This window comes from Sipha flava, unplaced genomic scaffold, assembly GCF_003268045.1.
Source record: "Sipha flava isolate LNK unplaced genomic scaffold, YSA_version1 284_pilon_pilon, whole genome shotgun sequence".
NCBI lineage: Eukaryota > Metazoa > Arthropoda > Insecta > Hemiptera > Aphididae > Sipha > Sipha flava.
Window position 1 is genome coordinate 511,827 of NW_020272951.1, and position 24,517 is coordinate 536,343.

At 30.7% G+C, this 24,517-nt stretch overlaps 1 protein-coding gene across 2 annotated transcripts in view; it reads right to left on the minus strand.

Annotated features, from left to right (window-relative positions):
* Window positions 1–13,614: 13,614 nt before the first annotated feature.
* LOC112685623 overlaps window positions 13,615–24,517 on the minus strand; it is a 51,815-nt gene continuing 40,912 nt past the window's right edge. The window contains exons 26-29 of one of the 2 annotated variants that reach the window (XM_025557561.1): window positions 23,863–23,985; window positions 22,271–22,604; window positions 17,781–17,812; window positions 13,615–15,739 (exon numbers count right to left, since the gene is read on the minus strand). In XM_025557561.1, coding sequence (XP_025413346.1) covers window positions 15,311–15,739; window positions 17,781–17,812; window positions 22,271–22,604; window positions 23,863–23,985 — 918 coding nt within the window. In that variant the 3' untranslated portion in view covers window positions 13,615–15,310. The remainder of the gene's footprint in view (window positions 15,740–17,780; window positions 17,813–22,270; window positions 22,605–23,862; window positions 23,986–24,517) is intronic. The other variant, XM_025557560.1, reaches the window with a different exon arrangement.

Here is a 24,517-nt window from a genome sequence, read left to right on the forward strand (position 1 = left end):
CCAGAGAAGTTTCGATAGGGCAATCTCCTTGTTAGAAACCTCGACCGCGATAATTAATATACGGAAGCGTGCTGTTGATACTTATTGTACACAAGAGATCACGTTGAACGCACAGTATTCGAGGAATTTCCGTAGAACTATACCACGCGCGTGTCTAATGAAGTTGCGAGTTTTCTAAATGCCCGGACCGTCGTCGTCATTAAATTATTTCACATCGGTAGAAAATTATTTAACGTCCAACCACTATTGTATTATTAGATGTTACGCGGTGAATTGTCATGAAAACAAAATGCAAGTTTGTGTATATGTGTGTGTGTGTACTCGTTAAGGACAAAGGTCGTAAGTTCGATCGATTCCCGACGGACCGAAAAACTGAGACCTAAACATTGTTTTCGGAGAAATAAAAACAGTACAACAAATTAACATATTCAATTTGTTCCGTCGCTGTAATTGGCTATAAAACACTCGTCAGGGATAGGTATGGAGTGGCGGGGAGAGAGGAGTTTAGGTTTGACGGCGGCGGAAAAAAACAAAACATAAAACGCACCGAGCAACAGACTTTTTGGTCGTTAAATCAAGATAGGTATAGCCTCCTACCGCTCACGTATCCCATCACACGATATGCTATTATGTATATTGTACATATATATGCATAGGTACAGTCATCCGATCCTGCATGGTTCATCCTTTTTTTCGAAATTCCCAAAGGATGAATTTGTATATTTTGGCCAAATCGTCGACGATATTTATTGTAAAGATTATATACAACTAGACTACTGTACTACCATTATTGCGAGGACGAAGTATGCGCTACTTAGGTCGTAGTAAGTGCAAGAGGTGTACATTTGGTTGGTTATAACGGGCAACTAAAATTGTAAACATAACATTGATCACAAGCCCACCGATAATTTCATTCCGCTCTGGCTTTATATTTATTGTAAATTAATTGCAAAACATTTATAAAAATACTTTAATATTATTTATTATATAAAAACCATATAAATGTAAATTAAAATTAACATTTTCTTTATATTAACTTAAAATATTATACTTATGTTTATATGCAAATAATCTGTACTGTATTTTATCTGCAAATTGCTTAATAATGACCTCTTTAGAAATAATTATTAAGTTATCTGCTGTTAATTATTTTGAAGCACCATATGTTTGAACTATACAGTTTTTAGCTACGGTCATTCCAGCTTTCAGCGAATTAACAGAAATACAAATCCTAAAAAAAATTTAGATTTAAAGTTAAGTACTATACCATACATACAGTATGAAATATTATCATTGTCATATTGTTTACTTTATAATGATCAATGAAGTAAACACTTTGTTCAAAATCAAGGCTGAAAAAGTTATCTATTGATGTTGCCATTATTAAACTTTCAGACGAGAATTGTTTATTCATAGTCTGAATTATACAATCCAACGAAGGAAAATAAGCATGATATCTGAAGTAATTTTCATTATATTCCTCTAATTACTGAAGGGTAATGTATTGATAATTTCACATTTTATTACAACACATAATTATCCTTATACGAACCGCAGAATAGATTAAATTTTAATTTTAATTTAATCCTGTTATCCTGCTTAGAAACAATTATGATGTAAGTAAGACATTTTATTATGAATACTGTTATTTAAGGGGAATATACGATTGTTTAGAGGGGCTTATCCCGCCCGAAATCCTCAATTCACGCCTATTTTTTAAGCCCAGTTCTGTTAGTATTTTTATAGTTCCGTTTGATAAGTTGATTATATTTCAATAATATTTTCTAAAAAATTTCATTAATTTCGATATTTTATTAATAGATTATTTTATTAAATAATTTAAATGTGATTCGTGACTAGGCCAGTATATATAACAATAACGGGTCAACGTCATAATAATTACGTTGTATGCGTCTGCCGTCGCCGTTTATACTAATTTTGATTTGATTTACAGATCATTTCACAGAATTCGTTCAAATCACGATGTCTGTTGCACTGCTAGAAAAAGACGAACAAGACGAAGAGAAGACGTGTTTGAATAACCAGGAACAAGTGCCCATATTTTCTGAGAAGATGTTAATCCTGTCAATTTGGAGTGTGGGTATGCGGTCCAATACTATCCACTCCAGGAACGGATTATATTACGAAATTCCGAGTCCTTGAGAACTTTGTAATATTATCGTTATAATATAAGAAATCGTGTCCACATGTACACGGTAGCCAAATCTGTGATAATAAGTTAATGATCCTGTGAGATTCTAAGCAACTACCCTCGAACACGTATCATACATTGCGTTCACATCGTGGGAATCTCAGTGGTCTATATTAGGTACGCCATTTTCCTTTTATTTTTATTTATTTGATTATTGTTTAAGTATTTGTTCTTCTGATGTATTATTATTATGAAGTAACATCTCATTTACAGACATTTTATATGCTATAATAATATTTACTATACGTGTATTTTAGTTTATTTACTACTCTATGTATTATATAGATATGTAAATAATTTGTTTTAAAGTTATTATTTTATCGTTTAATCGTTATTACTCGAGTTTATTTTATTTTATCGTATTATTTTATACGTATAAATGATTTATTCATCTAGCGTGTATACTAATTATTACATTTTTTAGTATATGATAATCGACTACATTTATATGTTCAACATGATATTTATAATCATTGTAAGATTTCATTTTAACATTATTTTTTCGATACGAAGAACATCGAAAAGGACAGGAAAATGTTCTTAACGTTTTCGTCAAATGACATTTTAACATAAAGATAAGAATATGATATATTTTTCTACTGCTCATCATAATTTATAAGATGACCAATTAGAATTTTTTAACAATAAATTATGATTTACTTATTTTGTTTTTCTATTTATTTATTTTAGTAATGTATACAATAATATTGATGATATTATGTATCTCATTTATTTTAAATATGTATACATCATAATAATACATCAGAAGAACAAATACTTAAACAATAATCAAATAAATAAAAATAAAAGAAAAACGACGTACCAATATAGATTACCGAGATTCCTACGATGTGAATGCAATATGTGATACATGTTCGAGGATCACGCTGGATCATTAACCTATTATCACAGATTTGGCTACCGTGTGCATGTGGACACGATTTCTTATATTAGAAAGATAATATTATAAAGGGCTCCAGGACATGGAATTTCGTAACACAATCCGTTCCTGGAGCGGGCAGTTTTGGTCCGCGACACACACCCCAAATTGACAGGATTCACACCTTCTCAGAAAATATGGGCACTTGTTTCTGGTTATTCAAATACGTCTTCTCTTCGGTTTGCTTGTCTTGTTCGTCTTTTTCCGGCAGTGCCACAAACATCGCGAATTGAACGCATTTTATGTAAATCAAACCAAAATCGATATATACGGCGACGTAATAGAACGTAATCATTATGATATTGACCCGTTATCGTTTTACACAACGGCCTAGTCACGAATCACATTTAGGTTATTTAAACGATACTATATTATACGATATAGTACAAAAATAATGATTTAATACTATTTTTTTAAAACAAATTTGAATTAATTTTCACAAGGTATATACTAATCCTTGATAAGCTGCAGAGTACGTCACAGGGACAAATATTTATTCACATTTATTCTAATTTTAGCGGATAATACGAACATCTAAAGCTCGTGCTATATATGTGTGTGTATGAATAAGTGTGTATGAAATACTTAAGAATGAATAATAATGAAAGTATTAAACTCTCAGCGGACGTTTAATTAGTTGACATTTCACCGTGAAAACCGATTGCTGTGGAGATGAGCGTATAAGTATTCTATACACCGATATGTTTATGTAGTATCTACAGTTAGTTATTTACACCGCACGTACTTTATACATCCGTTGCTAAATAATAATCGATGCGATAGAATTACATCTACGCGCCGAACTGCTGCTGCTGCTGCTGTTCCTATTGCTACTACAGGATCTATACGGGATAGGCGGATTGAACCTCTGTTTAATACTTACTCGGTGTTTATTTATAGCTTCATAAACTAATATCGGAGAGTAAATAGGAAAGCTGAATCAATAGATGCGATTATTAACTTATAGGAATGTAAAAAGTTTTCCTTAGTGTGAGAGCTGTACAAAATAATAGCTTTACATGAACAATATTGAATATGATCCGCTTAAATCTTATGAAAAGTTATATTTTAGTTTTTATGTGAAAAAGTATAAAAAAGTGCAACACACCTTGGTCGGGTGAGACACCACAATCGAATAGTATTACTGTATTGGTCTTTTTAAACATGAAACCAATGTATCGTTGCTTTAGGAAAAACGATTTAGAGTAAAATAAGTCGAACGAATCAGTTTTATACTACATTATATTTTATACATTATATTATACCCAATATATATATATGGTATACTAAATATGGTTGATATTTTAGCAGAAACATATTTCCTAATATGATATGGTGAAATTTTAATATTTTAATTTCTGTAAGAAAAAGAAAAGGCATAATAAATTTGATAAAAACGAAAATTTCAAGTACGATGAAATTCTGATTACAAAAATGTAACGTATTTTCGTAATTCTTATAATTTTGCAATAATTTAATATTAAAACGTGCACATTTTTTTTTATAAATAAAGCTCATTATTTTCTTTCATCAATAATATATATGTATTAATTTATTGAAATTTTTAAAAGAAAAATCTGAGAACAATTTTCGATAAATAACTCAAAAACAAATCTTTTCGAAATTATAACATCAATAGCAAACGGTGATATAAGCATTCAATGAAAATTTCATTTTTTCACAAAAATAATTTTTTAATTACGATGAAACCACTTTGCCTTAAATATTGCCATATTTTATTAATAATTTTTCGTCAATTTTTCACAATTTTAAAGAAAATTGTTGGGAAATTCAAAAAATGACTTCTTTTATTGTACTAAACCAGCACTATCATTAAAACATTTTTTCAAAGTATTGGTTTTTCAATAGATGATTGAAAATTGAGGTTCAGTTGGAATTAGAGACAAAATTAGGTTCAACGAAACAAAAACTATAGGTTAGTTCCGTAATCGTAAAAGTTTGGGAATCGCTGTACTAGATAACATTTTCTATTATAAATCACTTATTCTTGTGATAATATGAGCGATCCTTCTTGTCTAAATCGTATCCTATAGCGCATTTGTCAATCATAACGATTGAAAACATATTTATATAATATTTATGTAATTATTGTATGTAAAATATAAAATTCTATGTAAATTGTATATGTACAATACTTAATATATAATTGGAATTTAAATATTTAAAATAAAATTGTACGTAACATCAAATACATATTTGATTTTTTTATTGAAACAGAAATATGTAATAAGAATTTATTAACACTTAAAAAGAACTATTAAAAAATGAAAGATAATTTTAAATTGTATAAATGTCTAATACTTTATTCAATGTTTAAAAATGTATAACCAATGGACATTAAACATTTATAAAATATTTTAACTTTTTTTTAAATATTTATTAAATATCGAATAAATATATTTATGCTGTGTGGGACATACAAGCTAAAAAAAATAATAGTGTGTGACTGAAATGAGACAATTAGTGGTGAGGGTTCAAATCTCGTTTAAAATTTTAAATTTTATTTTAAATTATTCTTCGTTTTTCTCAATTATTTGACAAATTGTTGAGAAATTCAAAACAAGAATTCCTGAAAATAGAAGCAATTTTCTATAATTTGATTTTTATTCAATGATAATTGGAAACCCTTTTCTGGTCAAAATCGTGTATACAGACACAAAAAAATAAAACATAAAAATACATCATATAACATAATATATTTTCTGTTTCACTGAGAAGCAAACAAAAATGTTTAATCCCGTTAAAGATAATTCGAATTGTGTAACATGTGTAGAAAAAAAAAAATTAAATAATTCACACCAGATCTCCAATATGTTTATATTATTTGTCAAGGCATGCACAAATATGAAACGTCAAGAACACGAAATGTGTATAAATAGACAATAAGGGCCGATATTGTTGTTGTATTTTTGACGAGAATCTGGTATTTTTGTTTAATATATTTAACGATGAAGTAATAAAAACAAATATTAATATAATTAACGTTCTATAAATAGTTGAGATGAAAGAGTGTATGAATAAAATGTTATACTTACTGAATTTCAGTCGACGGAAAGATTTTCAGCCCCCTATTCTTGAGAAGAAAAGAATATTGTTATTTACAGCATTCAACAGTTCAAATTCCCCTGGCGCCGCCAAAACAATTATGTTATCTTTTAAGTTGACTAAACCTTCGGTTTCTGATAATTAACTGTAATGAAATTCGCATCCTGCAGCTTTTACTCTTCGAAAACACGAGTTAAATGAACATAAACTTGGATTACTGACGCCCATCTTAACGTATATTCTCCTTTATTGGCAGCTCATGTAATGTTTTTGGTTGGATGTTTTTCCGTTTACAACCCTTTCGCATACGTTATAAATATCCGACGAAAATAAAGCTGTCCGGCGATTTGTTTTATGTCTATTAAAATCATCCTACGAGGTTATTTTCTCCAAATCGATTACATAGAAGTTGTAAATCTGTAATTGCATTTTTTCCCCTGAGCGTTTTATACATGTTCACATACGTACAGGGTGTCTCACGAAGGAATACAAAATGTATTTATTATTTATACTTTATACAAGTTTTTCCTACAAAAAAAAAAAAAAAACAAAAACAAAATAAAACGGACAACGGATAATCTCAAAACTAGATTTTTCTATTTTATTTTTTTCGTGAGCACAAAGACAATTTCAAACGAAAGTTATGAAATGTAGTTTACAATTTGAAGCATTTGAGCGAGTCGGTGATAAAATTGAAATCTAAATCTAACCCGATTTCTTCTTCTGTTTAGTCAGAAAAAAATCTGTTTAAATGCGTCCGTATGCTAGTGAGTATAATAATATGGTCGACGTGCACGAGATATTTTTTACCGATTTCCAGAAGTCATCCGAGTGATACACCGCAGCACATGTCGCACGGAAACCTAAACCTTTAACGTTTTCGATTGCGTTTCGTTTATGAACAGGTCAACATCAGTCGAATATTGTGCACGTCTCTCGCCACCATTGTGTTTTTTACGGTACGAGAGGGTTCGGACCGGCCGTCTTACGTGAACTTACGGAATTCCCACGATGCCCTCGGCACACGGTCACTTTGGGTAAGGGGTTAGGTTATGTGCGGTCGGGTTAGGCGGTGGTCAAAATAGATTAATAGGACTTGCGGTGTAATACGAATTGTTATTGGTCGCGGTGCGAGGTATATGCGCAGTGGCGTCCTCGTCCTCGTCCTGGTTTTATACTCTCCGGCAGGATCGCAGTATCCTTCCGCGTCCGTTGGATTCGAAAACGGTGGTTCTCAATATCCCTGTGCGTAGGTGACTCAACATACTTGCCTGGTATTTCATGCACCGCACCCTTAATTTTTTCAGTTGCAGGACACGAATGACGGACAGCCGAACGAAGCGCACATTTTTTGATAGTGAATCGATACCGAGAAAAAATACTGGTCATTCTACGGATTTCCCAACAGTTTTCTAAATAATTGCAAAAAACTGAAGGAAAGTTATTAAAAAAAATAATAATAAAAACACTGTGATATTTGCAGCATACCAGGTTTTTTCCCGACAAAATCTAATATTTATTAATGTAACGATTAATTATGAAAATTGTTAATAAAAATATAGTCAAACGTGACTATCCCTTCCGCGGTCATCCAGTTGCCGACACCCCATCGGTGTAATATAACATGCACCAGGACTTCTGGACAATGTACAATTTTTAAAAAACACCCTGTGAGAGTCGTGAAAACGGAGTTGACACTAGTTTTACTACTTAGCGTTAACAAAATGTTGATGACAAAACATGTAAAAGTAAGCTTTTGTGTTTTTTTTTTTTTTGTTATAAATCATGGTGCCGCAAAAACTCTTCCATAGAATATGACAATGGTTGATGGGGAGTATGCACGAATGATTATGTTTATTAAGATTTAGATAAAAACAAATTTTAGACCACCGATTTAATATTTGAATAATTCATATTTTATTCGTAACATTAATCCATTTACTTATACATATTTTCGATTACAAGACTGTTTTTGAACAAGAGTAAATTCGAGAAAGGTACGTTTGCCAATGGATTTATTTCTTTTGGTAGATATTCTTTTGACTTTTCCATACTCACAACGATAAAATTTGATTTTGCACTTAAAATATTCGACCTATAGTCAAATTGAAATATTTTCAGTTTCGCCTATGCTTGGAATGTTCTGGTTATAATTCGGAAATTTTTATGGTCCAATGGTTATGGTTACGGTTATGATTATGGGTTATAGTTTTTACTGAAGTATACCAAAGGTTCAATTCAATAGTTTCATATAAACGTTATTGGTGCAAAGTCATTTATCAGTGATGCTTTTCGTGTTCAACGTTAAGTGTAATAATTTTTGACGCGCGCTCCGTTTTCGTTTATTAGGATTTTTAAATCTATTTTTGGTTTAAATTTTTCTCGGGATTAAAAACGAAATATTAATAAGTATCCTCGGTGAAAAATAATTGAAAAATAAGCGTATAAAAAATACATAAATATTGTGATTCTAAGTTTGAAATTAAAATATAATTAATTCAACGGATATAAACGCTTCGGTATGAGACGATATAGCAGGATTTAAATTACTCCTTTAGTTCTTAAACAAAGAGTGAAAAAAAATAAATAAACATAAATCTAAAAAAAAGAAAAATTAAATTCGTTATTATTATTCTTTAAAATATTCCAACTTTTTTATAGGCGTTTCGCACGTACGCCTTGTACAACTTTCTTGGGCAATACTCACACAATGTGAAACGTGCACTTTAATCCGGTAAATTTTTTTTCGCAACAAACACATTTAATTTGTTTGCACGGTGGTGTAGTGCATAGTCTCTGGTTTTGTACGTAACGAAGGCACATTTTTTTCATTACATTTTAATTATACGGATTTTTCCGTATTAGATTCAGACATAGAAAATCGTAAACGCAATGTTTAAATGTGAAATTGCGACGATATAACCGAAATCATTGCAATTTCATACAAATGTTGTCTGCAAACGTCGTTATATTGGCAATAAACTTGATTCATCGTGGAACATTGCATTTATACCGGCGTGGGTACAAATTCACGAGTGAAACTTTCTTAAACTTACTTTCTAAAAAAATGTATAATATAATGTATTATATACAATACACTACAGTCAATCGCGTATTCTAAGAATGCGGTATATTCTAATTTTTTTTTTTCTCGTTAACACCGGTTTTTTTTTTTAGAACTTTTTTCGTTGTCTACCAATCAAATATTTTGAGGTAAAACATGATTGCGTACGTTCGTTATCGGCGATACCTTTTTAAGTCACACGATCCCGTACGATTTTACCTGATTTTTAACTACATAATAGCGTACGAAATTTTAAACGTTGATGCCAATTTTCATACCGGTATTGGCGTATACCAAATGCCTATAACTTAAAAAAGTTAATAAACACATTGTATTTTATTGCTTTTATTGCCTATGTTTATTATTAATGATATAAACATATCAGATATAACAAAATTTCGTTATTTCCGTTATATTGTACGGTAATTTTCGAATTTCAGTAAAAGTAGTAGGTAATAGATATCAAGGAATCCAAATTTAAGCATTTTCAAATAATTTACTAACAATAATTTCATTCAAATAAAAACTGTTCAATTTTATTTATTTATTAATCACTTTTATTTTATTTATTATTTTATTACTAATTTTTTTTATAATCTATAACAGAAGTGTTATAGTTATTATTTATTGTTTATCTTTTTTTTTTATTGATTTTTTGATTCTTAATTTTTTTTTTTTTTTTTTTTTTTGTTGATCTCTAAATATTTTTACTATTATTAGTGAAATTAGTAAATTTGACAACATTGCATACAATTTCATACACAATCGTGTTTGTTTATTTTTTTTACCCATCTACAAACGGACGCAATCGTGTTGCCAAAAAGGACAAACGTGCGCAATCGTGTTCCACCCATATTTTGAATTAATTGAATTTCAACAATCATCACTAGAGAACGGATTTAAATGCTCTAAAAAACAAGAAAAATGCCTTAAAAAATGTTTTAACATAAAAAAATGCCCTGAACAATTTTAAAAATGTGTTTATATTCAATAAAAACACAATTTTGAATTTAAAAATTATAAAAAAAACACATTATTATGAAAAATCTGATAAAAAATATTTAATAACAACACAATCTTAATTAATTAACTCTCAATTATTTTTTGTCCATCTTCTTTTTACTTTACAAAATTAAAAAATTAATAGGTATACAATTTAGATTGGTATATTCATTGTACTTTTACCTTTTGTTTTATAGCATTGTATAATCAGGTGCTGCTTAATATTGTCAAACAAAAATCTTTGACGGTTGTCGGACAGTATTGATTTGTATCTTGAGAAACTTCGTTCCACGTCAACTGACGTCATAGGTGCAAACTTCATATGAGCAATGTCATCAGAAATTAGTTCTTCAGATATTGTATTATTTCGAAAAGTTGCTTTTCCTTCCAAAAAATTTGAAATATGTTTCATTGTTTTAAATCCCGAATTTTTTTCAATCAAAACTTCTAGTTTTTTTTTTAATAGATTTTTCGATACTACTGTTGTCTGTTCCGATTTAATTTTGTACTTGAACAATAATATTAATTTCGTCAACCAACAATAATCCAGATGTTTCCAATTTAGTAATGTATTTTGCTAAATTTCCATAATTTGCTTTGATAAGTGTCAAGTTTAATTCCAAATTATTATCATTTAACAGTTTTTGTACATTCTCAATTACTACAGCATCTTCTTTATCAAACCCCATCACAACAGATTTAATCAATTGATAATTTCCTCAATAGTTGCCGATAACCATGTACCCTACCTAGTTAGTATTGATTGAGGTGGCATTGGTATTCCTGGCGCCATTTCTTTGAATTTCAATATTTGAGATGGGCATTTCAAAAATATCATTTTTACGTTCGAAATAAAAGCATCAATTTCGGGAAATTTTTTGCGTATTTCTTCAGCTTCTCTATGTAGAGAATGTGCCAAACATGTAACGTGTTCCATTTTTGTATAAAACGCTTTAATATTTTTTCCTACCTTCACCATATAAGGTGCTGCATCACTGAGAAATAGGAGTAAATTATCATGTTTAATACCTTTTGACCACAACAAGCTCATAGATGGATCAAATAATTTAGCTATTATACTATTATTTACTTTATCTAAAACTTCGCAATTAAATAAAAAAGTTTTACCGGAACATCCAATTTCTAAAGTGCCAATTATGACATTAGCGACATATCGGCCATCAACGTCTGTAGTCTCATCTATACTCACCCATAATTTTTTATTCTTCACGTATGTTCTAATAGAATTCATTGTATTATTGTAAGTATTGACTACATAGTTCTTTCGAATTGCGGATTCGTTTGGAATATGTTGGCCGGTATACTTTAAAAGAAAATTGCGGAAATTTTCATTTTTCAGTTTAGAAAGAGAAATATTAGCAGATACCATTGCAGTACAAAGATCTGTAGTAAATGCATTATTTTTTGGAACGGTATTAATTAATGTCTGAATAACTTCACTTTTTCTATTTTTTTGAATTTCTAGTGTCACAGTAAATGTTTTTTCGGCTGCCACTCTAATTTCACAAATCTTACAAAAAAGAACGCATCCATCGGTAGAAAAAATTGATTCCCCGTATTGTTGAACATATGACCGCAAACGACAAACATCTGAAGGTTTGGCTTTAGGCATTTTCAAAAACTTGGAGGAATAAACAAAACTAAACTAAATACATCGATGAAAATTACTCGAAAATGTTAATTTCGAGGCTATACGTGATACAAAACGATGAAGTAATGACTCAACTCAACAGTACAATACAAAATTACAATTTAGATAAATAGCTCATCTTATCTTTACCTTAATGTGGGTAATAATCTGTTGTAACTTGTATGTATGTATTTTGTGTCTGCACGTGTCAACAATAATTTCGTAATTTCGTAACATAATAAATATTTGAGTATTTTTATTTTTTTAGAATGATCGTTGAAAAAATGACTTAAAAACCATAAAAATACACTAAAAATGTCAACAAATGCTCTAAAAATGTAATCAAGTCTTTAAAATGCAAAAAATGCAAAAAAATGCAAAATAAAAGTTACATTTTTTAATTCCTTGATATATGAAATTAACTTTTTGCTTGAAAACCAATGTTTTTGGACATTCGGAAAAAAATGCAATTTCCATTCGAATCCGTTCCCTAATCATCACAGTACTTACAAGCGTAACGTAAGGTGCTATGGATATTACGTAATACGTTGTCCACTAGTCCGATTGCGTGGCGCTACAATTGAACAATACTGTGAAAACCATGGTACAATACGAACAGAAACAGGAATTTGGTCAGAATATTATTTACCCGTGCATTGTTCGCGGCCAGGAGCGCGTACGTACGTGAAATCCATGACAACAAGATAAATACATTTACGGTATAAACAAGTCAGACGGGCACATACGTACAGTGGATAGGGGATATAAATATGTACACGGATTTATAAAATCGAACGAAATTGAAACAAATGTCTTTTCGACGTCATATTCGCGAATGATTTAACGCGTACGCGCCGTGGTGAACGATACCCAAGAGCCTCGTGATACAGAGTTTCACAATCGGTTAGTATTACTCGCACCCGTCTCTATATACGTACGATGTATTGTACAGAACTGCTGGAATATCACCGTGGATACGTGTAAATTTTCGGTAGACACCTATATGGGGTTATATGTGTGTACATGTATATTATACAACACACACACACACATCTCCTTCGTCGCAAGGGAATAAAATTAGGTATACATTATTATTATTATTATATATATATATCAACAAGACAGTGATGCATATTTGAAAGATATTATATATTTTTATTTATGAACAGCATTCAATATTTTAAGTACACTTAATAATAATTACATTCCGTATAATGATAAAATTATTATGTTTTTAGGTATAGTTCATTACAGAGCTTAAAAATAATCGTTGTATAACATTTCATAGTAATTGTATAGACAATTTAAACGTTGTCCACCAATTATTTATCATATTATACTATAATGTAATACAATATAACGATAGTAAACAATTACACAATAATGTCCATAGTATTATCGTTAGTAATTTTATTATTTTTTTTTTTTTTACTTTCATTGTCGAAATGCAATCATAGTAAATCTAGTAAAAATCTAAAGGTGAGAATTAATATTTACACCGACACACATACTATGATCGTACAAACTATGACAAGTAATAGTGTGGTTACAATTTTATATTTTTATTTTTTATTTATAGATTTATTTATTACTATATAATGTGTATGTGCACGCAAAGTATAAGAGAGTGACAAGAAACGTTTGTATAAAAAAAAATTACATTGTCCCTTTGTTTTTAAAAATTATTGCTATCTATAACGTTTGTACATGTCATAATCAATGATCTACGCCAGATAAAATGTAATAGTTTATAACTGTGTGTACGATTTGGTCAACAACTGAAACCGATCGACTTCTTCGATATAAAACTAACATAATACCTATAAATTATACTATATTATTATAACATTATGTTTTGACGAGAAAACAAGTATAGCAACCGACGCACGAAATAGATAATAAGTACGTATATAAATATTTGGCAGTTGCGAAATGAAATCAACTGTACATAACATGTATAATATAGATATTAATTATTTGAGGCACCGAATACAGACAATTATACAATATAGACGTTATAGTAAAAATTCCAAGCGCCCGTGGAGTGTTTTTCGTAACGCTCCTCGAAATTCAATAAAAATAATTAAAATTTAGGTTTAAAAATAAAAGAACATTATACACATAACATTACATTATACTAGACTATCAATTATAATAATATAAATAAATGATTTTCGTTTTTCTATGGGAAACATCGAGGGAAAAAATGATTGTGGTGTGTACTTGTTAAGGTCTCCTCGTGTGCATACTTACACGTTGTGTATACCGATATTATAGGTATGAAATAATACGTGTCCATGCAGTCTCATAAGGGATAATCAAAGCGATGCACTTGAGAAAACCCCATTATATTATATTATATACGAGATAGAAAAAGTATGAGTGTATGTGTATGTGTGTGTGTGTGTGTGTAAAAAAGTGAGAGAGATGGAGAGATAAAGAGCACGCAAATTCCATAGATTTTGCACGGAATTTCGGAAAGTCACCGCCGCCGCTGTGTGTGTGTGTGTGTGTATCTTTATATGGATTTCATGTTTCAAAATCGTTGACATTTTTTTTTTAAAAATTGTTTCGGAGGACGGTACAAGCGGTTGTAAGTAATCAACTAATAATATCACAGCCTTTGACTTTTCTCACGTACAGTTTATAAGAACCTATCGTATATTTGTAACCATCAAACACATAATAATAATAATAATAATATGTACGAATATTAAATATATTTATATAATGACGTGTACATACGTTATCCATACAAATTGAAACTTTCAAATGATTACATTATCGGTTAAAAATATTATTATAGCTATATTTACATGAAAAAAAAGAAGATTAAAACTAAATGTACGTGTTGTAAATCGAATTGGAGAATAATAATAATAATTATAATAATAGGTAGTAACAGTAATAATATTTAATTATCTTATATGGAAGTCAATATAGGTAGCATATGTATAATGAGGATAGTGCACGTAAAGTGCGTGATCGTATTCTATTAAAATGTTTACCGTTGACTATTAACGTGGTTTCAAAATAGATTTTCTTACAAAATTTAATATTAATTGAAAAAAAAAAATAGAAAAAAACCGTTTCGGATAAAATCACGTCACCGAGAACTGCTTCTGCAGCTATTCGGTTCGGGAGGAACGCTTTGTCGCGAGCTTTTACGTATTATTCCCCCCGCCTCATAGATCGAAGAAACTTATCGCAAAAACACGTTCGATCCATACACGTTAGTTTTACGTACAAGTATTTGTCTACAGACTTACCGGGCGTCGAGAAACGTGGAGAAAGACATTAGGTATAATACGATAACAGTAAACGGATCACAATGACACAGGCAGTGAACACTACGTTAATAGCCGTCGGTAAACATCATTTGCCCAGCCCGAACTTCATGAAGATCAATTCTTTGCCTTTGGACAGTATATTGTCCACACCGTGGTCGGGTTGCTGCTGCTGCTGCTGCTGTTGGTGCTGTTGCTGTTGGTGCTGCTGGTGTTGCTGGTGCTGTTGCTGTTGGTTGGCCGTGGCGCCGATGATAGGGTTGTGGTGGGTCAGGTCGTTCAGCTTTTGCATGAAACTCGACGTGCCACCGCCCGGCTGGCCGGTCTGGGCCTGTTGGCCGTCGTGCGGCCTGCTGCCGAGCCCAAAGTCGGGTACCACCTGAGCGAGGCCCTTGAACAGTTTGCCCGACGAGCTCTGCTGACCGCCTACGCCCGACGACTGACCGCCGACCACGCCGTCTCTACCATCTCTCCTCTCGTACGGATCTCCTCTCTCCCTCGCCTCCGCCGCTGACATCTAGAAACCCGGACACAGTCTCCGTTAAGCCCCACGAATGTGTATGGCTCCTGAAGCGACCCCGGAGCATAATAACACACACACGCACTGCACACGCACGCACGCACCTAACATCACAGGCGTAACTACGTCCACGAGGGAATCGAATTTACCCTCCACTAACCCTTAATACTTCCCCCCCCCCCATAAGGCTACCGGATCAACACGTCGTTCCGTTAAGTCAATTAATTTCCCGATCGTTTCGCCGAGTATTAAAATTAAGAGAACGCCACGTATGTAATCTCCAACATGAAAACGTATGTTTGGCAAATTATGCGTATAGCAAAACCGATGGCATCAGAAAATCTGACCCAAACTTAAAAGGAAGAAAATAAACTGGATTTTCTCGTGGGTTTTTAACATTATTTTAGTTTTTAACCGAGTCAAGATATATATTATAATTTAAAATTCTTATAACCCGCTAAAGAATTTAAATATTGTCAACACCCTACAAGAAGGTAAAAATTATATTATTTCGTTTAAGTTCAATAATAGTTTAGTCAACTCTAATATTAAGGCTCGTACTTCCAAACTTTGTGGATAGAATTAGTTACAACAACTACGCATCTACTCTTGTTCGACAAAATATAACTTTTCCGATGTTTATATTAGAATAAATGTGTTTGATAGTAAAAGAAACCGAAATCGTTTTTCACGCCGTCCGAAAAAAAATTGCTGTTTACTCATGTAGATAAGTTCAACGCCTTCGATTTCAATTCAAGCCCCTTCATATTGTAGTTACACCTGTGATGCACATGAAGTTATCAAACTCAAAGGACGTTATAACTACAGTGGTGTATTCTGGATTTCCCTCGTCTACGTGTACGTGATGTTCATTTACTAATCCCACAAAATTAAACGGTTTTAAACGATATTTATTCAAGCAAAATTCACCCACCTGAATCGGTATATATAACTGTGCCATACCACTTTTATTTAGATAAAGTTTTATTTTTTGAATGTACAATTAATCAAAACTAGATAATAAATCGTGGTATAATAAGAAAATAAAAGAAAATATGTATAGTACTAACTTCATTTGAATTGAACTTTTGTTATAAAAATATAAAGTAAAACTACGAGTAATTTTCCCCTCCAGCTACTACTCCCTAAATACACCACTGGTGATGTGAGATTGTTGAGGTAAAGTAAATATAAGTTCAGCTATCCGTTGTGAAGAAGCATCAGGTAGTATTTTATAAAAACATTATATTCATAACGATTTAATCGGTTTAATAAACATATTTAATACACACATACACACTTGCACATACACATATATACTTGTAAATTATATTATATTGTATTAGATTTTCATTTAATTTAGAAGTAAAAAGTGAATAATGAAAAGAAAAAAAGAACATCTCTGTTATATATACAATTTAACATGCAGGCATGCGTCCAAGATACCGATGACCATACATACACACACACACACACATTCGTTTTAAAACCGTATCGATTGGAAATTGAAGGAATAAATTCGCTTTACAACTGTCACAACGAATGCCAAACTTAATATTACCTCTTGTTATATATTACTTGTAATATAACTATGTATACTACTGTACACGGATAAAAAAGTAGGAAAAATCTTTATTTGTTTAGTTCCTGATGCAAGGTTAGAAAATCTTGGAAAAATAGGGAACACAAGGAGTTTTACATACACTCTTGACAATATTATTGTATTATCATCAACCTACCATATAATTCTGCGTAAACAGTATTACTATATTATACTGTTATTGTACCTGTGGTCAACGGTCTTAAATGATTTAAACGTAAAAAATCGTATACACATAATATACATTATCCGTTATTTTTATAATGTGGCGGGTGCACCGGCAGCTAGACGTACCACACAGGATATGTTATGTTTGGTGTGTGTTTATATGTTGTAGATATTGTTGTTGTCTGGATGACAAGAATGTGAGTGTATTTGTTGTATAAATATATGTATTGAAGAAGACAGATCATTCATTAATAGCTCACACGCACTCACCTGGTGATAATCATATTGCGGAAGGCAGGCATCTATAGCGAACAGAACAAAGATAGAAAAACAAAAAAATAGAAAAACATACAGAAAACATATAAATTTGTATGGTTTGGTTTTTTTGACCACGACAAAAAAACTAAAACACAGAACATGCGATATCTGCGTTTCTCAATGAGTATTGGATGAATTCACAAAAAAAAAAAAAATCATCAGAAATAAAAACGTAACCAACAGCTATGTTACTTTGTTCCGAATAAAGCTGCGTGTTACGTTTTCATTTGCGATGTGATTGTGTGCGGCGGGAAAACCATTTTCATGCTTGGAACACATTGAGGGTGGGTCATATCGTTGACAACATTTTACAAATTTTTTCAGTTCAAACAAATCAATCATCATGTATTATGGAAACAACAATATGTAGCTGATGAATACATTTGAAGTTTCATAAAATAAAAAGAAAAAAATTATAAAACAATTAAATCACACATAGAGATCAATATTATAACATGCATTTTTATTTTAAAAAACAAACAATTAAAATTATGTGGAGCTACAAGTATTCGTTTACATGTTAAATTTAATGGTACTATACTACGTGAATTGTTTTTACTTAGGCTATATTTTTCTTTGCTCTTAAACATACCCATGTATTTTTTACATCGATGATAGGCATTTTCGTCTGCTAAGGTATAATCATCATAAAATTATTCTATCGAAACACAATTATATTTTTGTTCTATAATAGAAATATACTCATTTATGCTTTTTAACTTAAGAAGATATTAATTTTAATTTTAATTTTAAACAAAATGCAAATTAATTGAAACACCAATTACTTAACATTGATCTAAAATATTTAAAAAGTAATGTTATCGCTTAAAATTAGTTATTCGAGATAGCACTTTAGCAATGTCTATTTTAAAATTACACAAAATAAAATAACTTGTTGTCATTATTAGTTATATTCCATATTGTAACATAGATTTGTACGTTGTACGATCGAGAAGTATACCTAGTTATATTTTTAAGGAATACTCATACTTATAGCTCCACCTGTAGTTATGTAATTGATTCTTTTTAAATTGCACTTTCAGCTGTTGTTTTTATTTAACGTAGCTTTTTGTTAATCAAACTAAAATTAATTTAAAAAATGTGTTTCATGTTTCTTTTTATTTGATAATTTTATTGAAGTGATTTTGATTGATGACAAGAATTGATATTAATGATAAAGCGCATTATTGTGTTGGTATAATAAATTTAAGACGAAACGCTTTGACAGCAGCAGGAGCTATACGATTTATCCTAAGCACAATGAAACTGCCAAAACAATGTCCCTTACCCAAATCGAGCAACCGGACACGTCACTAAAATTATAAGTTTAGTAAAATAGGAAAAGGATCATATTCGAAACACAAAATGCATTATTTTCCCTTCGTAAATCCGTTTCTCATTTTAATCGATTAAAATGAAATGCAAAATGGATTATTGAAACATAACAGTTTTAAAATTTTCACCATTGGACTGAGAAACTATTTATTTATACAAAATTATTATAAAGTTAACCAAGTTTTCAACATATTTTAAAGTGAATTTTTAATTATAAAATTAATTTAATTTGAATCGATAAATTAGACTTAATAAGATTAAGAAACTTGCACCATATACCACTTGACTAGAAAATACCAGACTTTAAATGAATTAGTAACGCTTAAGCTGATACAAGTTTTCAGAAAAAAATATGTACATATATATATATAATTAAAAAGAACTTAATACTGGACGTGACACGAGTAATATAGTGAATCTTTTTTCACTCCATAAATTTTGTCCGTCGCGTTTCGGATCGTCTACGTCGTGAAAAAAAGTAGTTAAACAAAATAGACACTGATAAAAAAGACGATGTGCATCGTTATTCAATCGTACAAAATCAGCTGAAACGAAGAAAACTTGGATTGCCTTATTTAGTTTTTCTTTGCTTACTATACCAGCACGTCCGTGCAACCATGCGACGCAATTGCTCGAAAACAATTAAATTTACACTTTTCGTATACACATTAGACCAGTGGTTCTTAACCGGGGTGACATGGACGCAGTGTAGGGGTGACACGAAATCTTCAAGGGAAAAGGAAAAAAAATTAATTTTAATAAAATCTTATTGCCACAACTTCCATGTAAATAGCATACCTTTAAGTTTCTGGCTTTGTTTTATTTAGATCCGATAAATACGTGTAGTATTTTGATTTGTGTAATCACTGCATTATGGATTATCTTATCGATTTAACCGAAATCGTTAGTCAGTTATTTTGCAGTCGCTATATATGTACTGTTATAGCTCCACAACTCTAGAAGACAATCATCCACCATTTCCAACATTTCCACCGTCATCCCTCGATTTCCTCAATTTTATAAAAACCACCAAGACCTAATTTCTCATCAGTTTTCATACAAATCATTATTATTATTTTTTTTTTTTTTTTTTTTAATTTTCAAATTAAAACTTTTAACTGTCAATATTTATTGAGCCCTGCAACACAAATAAATTGTATGTGTGCTTATTATTTTTCTGTGTACTGTATTTTTTTTATTTTTTTTTTTTTGTTATTTCAAAAATTATTCTTATATACACAGTTAAGATTACTCATTATTTTGATGTTAGGGTAACGCAGTGTTTTATTCTAGTGGCCGAAGGTAACATGAACGAGAAAAAGATGAGAATCACTGCACTAGACAATTACTGTAAACACAAATAAACAGTTGCATTTATAAATTTTGGATACAATATATTTCATACTACCCAGATAAAGGTGGGCGTAACACGTTTCCACCAAAAGTCCAAAAGTAGACCTTTCCCTGTTCCACCAAAAGTGTATCTTTCCCTTTTCCACTAATATCCGTTTCCACCAAATAAAATAAAATACCTATACTTTTCATGAGTTTTTCGGATTTATGTAAAATATATATAAATATACACACAATATAATCAATGTATATTGTACATTTATTGTATTTAATTGTATGTTAAACCGTTATCGTACTTATGCATGTACTTTTATGTCCATTAACCATTATAATATCTAAATAATTAAATACTTTATGAACAAGTGAAAAGATGGCACAGTTTAAATAGTGTATTACAACTGCGTGTGTGTTAAAATAAAATGTAAATTTTTAAATTTATAATTCTATGATGGCTAAAGTTATCGAAAGTAAACGTGAAAATAAAACACTAGTGCTAAACAACTTTAAATTTTTTATTGGATCAGTTAACAAATATCAACTTATTATTTATATAGTTACAATTTACATAACTAAGGTATCGTATATCATAATATACAATTTTTTCATCTTTTTATATCTGACCATTTTTTCAAATAAAATTTAACATTTTTCAGTCAATATTGTATATATTATATAATGCCTTTAAATGTATTGAATTAATAGTATATGTTAAATAAAGTTATTTCTGTGCTATAGCTTTTAATTTAAGCGTAGTATACAATTGTTTTGATAAAAACGTGGTCAATATCTCATTTGGTGGAAACGGATATTGGTGGAAAAGGAAATGATACACTTTTGGTGGAAACGGGTATTGGTGTAAAAGGGATAGGTCTACTTTTGGTGGAAACAGGCATCACCCATAAAGGTGTATGTACAACAGGTACTCTGTTTCTATTTGCGCGTTAAATAGAGATAAGAAAAATTAAGTGTTGTGATAGTATATGTTGCGAAGGAAGACATGTACACATATTAAAAACAAAAAATTATATTATTGATAATAATATAACATAATATTTTCGAGGTTTTCAATAACAAAACAAAACAAAAAATATTTATAAGCCATTGCAACAGGGTCAATCAACAAATCAACTCCGTGACTAAAACCGGGCCAGAAAATAACATGACAAAACAAAAAACAAGCTGCTGAAGTGATCAGGCAAAAAAAAAATAAAATATATTTATATATTCTGGACTATTACGTCTCGTTGTGTATTAGTGTATATGCATGTTTTTCGTAAAGATCTCGAAGTGTCTAAATATATTAAAAATAACCGTAAAACATTATTTCATTATATATGATATTTATTTATGGATAGTTATGTTTTTGTAATTATCACGCGGTTTTATTTTATTTTTAATTTTACAACGATAACGGATAACCCACCATCACGGTATTTTCTTTAATATTTTGATTTAACAACAGCAATACATAATTATATTATGTATAATATCAACATGTATGAAGGAGATTAATGACATTATAATAGGGTCCGAGTGCAACTAAACGATGACCGATTACACCGATTACCGTGGTCGCTCGTCGGAAAATCCGGAGGGAGGGGGCGGACGAATACGTCAAAACACGCATGTTCCAAACTTTGAACGCATATTTGTATACCGGGTTCTAATGAGGGCACAACTTTACCGTTATTTAAAATTGTGTCACGTATGCGGGGGATGTTGGATGTGATTTCACGCGCTTGCGGGGTGCGTACCTTTGCGTTTGGGCGGCTGGTCTATGCCACGCGGCGGGGGTGGTGGACCCCGGGCCCCGGGCCCGTGTCCTCGCATGTCCTGTTGCTGCTGGTGTTGCTGCTGCTGTTGCTGCTGCTGTTGCTGCAGCTGGTGGTGGTGCTGCGACTGCCGTTGTCCTTTGGACGGTGGTGGCCCGACACCGTCCTCTGGTCCGTACTCGGTGCCCACCTCCATCAGGAAGTTGGACGGCACCAAGCCACGGACCCCGTTGCACTCGCCCTTGTAAAAACCGTCGTCGTCCATTTCACCGTATATGAATATGGTTTGACCCATCTTGAAGTGCAGCTCTACCTGCTGGAAAATGCAATGAAATCGAATCGTCATTTACGCACGTAAACAGTCATGTTTCAATCGAGTCACGATGCAGTTAAAATGTGAACTTAGCTAATCACTTAATATCAGTGCTAGAATTGGAAAAATTAAGTAGACAAGCTCAGTCTAACGATTTAATTATTTAAGGAAAATTATAGACCCGTGGGGGCTTCACCTCCCATACACCCCACCATCAACCTTAAGTTTTTGAATACCACTTTTCGGCTACACAAATATTTAAATTCCAAATATTAATATCAATAATATTAATAACAAACTTAATAATATTATACTTGATTATACTAAAATTATACTTTGGGACTGATAAATGATGATAGTAGCGGAGCTCAACGTATTAATAAACGAATATCAAAAATAGTTATGATATTATAAATTGTAATATTCGTTATGAAATTGACATAAATTGAAATCCACATTTAAAAAAAAATTAATTTGGACATTATTTAGGGCGAACGTCTCTCCATTCTTGCGGAAAAATATAGTTGTGGTAGGCAAAAAAAAAAAAAAAAATAAAAAAAGTAGTAGAGGAGCTCCGCCACCCCTGCGCACCCCCGCCCAACCATAACGAGCGCTGCTTAAGATCATATGTAATCAGTGTGTTACGTGAACTTACTTTTCAAGCTTTTATTTACAAGGTCGTTAGTTGCGGTACTGACTTCATTAATATAAATTTAAAACTATGTAGCACTTTTACACGGTAGGCAAATTTTATTTTTTGAAACATTTGAAATTGGTCTTATAAATACTTATAATCACTACTAGCGTTTATAAACATTTCCATTATAACACAAAATTAATATACATTTTAAATCTCTAGAAGCCTATTTAAGAACAATGTTTTATTTGGAGTTGAATTGAATATTTTGATTATACGAAAGTATTTATTAATTACAACACAAAGAATACTTTGTGAAATCATACTATAACTTAAAACAGTGTTTGCATGTTTCGTTTAAAATGAGAAAATTAAAACAAAAGAGATTTCGATGGAAAAGCTTACAAAATTATATAGTTATAATTTAAATTTAGCTCCTTAAATCGACTCACCACAAATAAATTATATACAATAATAACTTTATACATTCGTTAATAACTTAAATATTATTTAACGGTCAAACTGAACAACTTTTAAATAGCTTTTGGTGGTTAGTATTATTACGATTGGACTAAATATATTATTGTACTTTAAAATATACTTTAAATAATTTATTTTACTTACATCTCCGTCAACATTCGGTGAATTTTCTGTCGGATCATAATCATACAAAGCGACCATTTTTTTTACCGGTCCTGAATATGGATCGATCCATCGGTCATCTTTCCTAACCCTAACATCTTGATTCTGCAAATAAATTTAATGTAACATCAACATTTTTATTTTTAAATTAAAAAATATAATATAATTTATAAATTACGAAACACCTAATGTAAATTAACTTAATATATCTAGCATAATTTAAGATACTTAAATATTATTACAGTAATTATTTAAAAATTATTTAAATAATTTTAATTAATGAGTTATAAGTGTTATAATACTATATAATATTATACTGCCTATATTATAATATACTTTACTATACTATAATACTCTACAATAGAATTTTTGATCAAATGTATGGTAAAATTTTAATAACCAAGGCCAATATATCAACAAATCATAAGTGGAGTATCATTTTATACAACTTGTGTTGATATTACTTTTTTAAATAATAATTTTAAATTTAATAATAAATAACGGAAAAATATTAAATGAAACAACAATTGAAAATATCAAATAACAATTTTTTTAACAAACGTAATTATTCTATAGGATAGTTAGATAATAAGTGTAGAATAAATATTAAAACAATTTAAGTTTAAACTTTATAAAA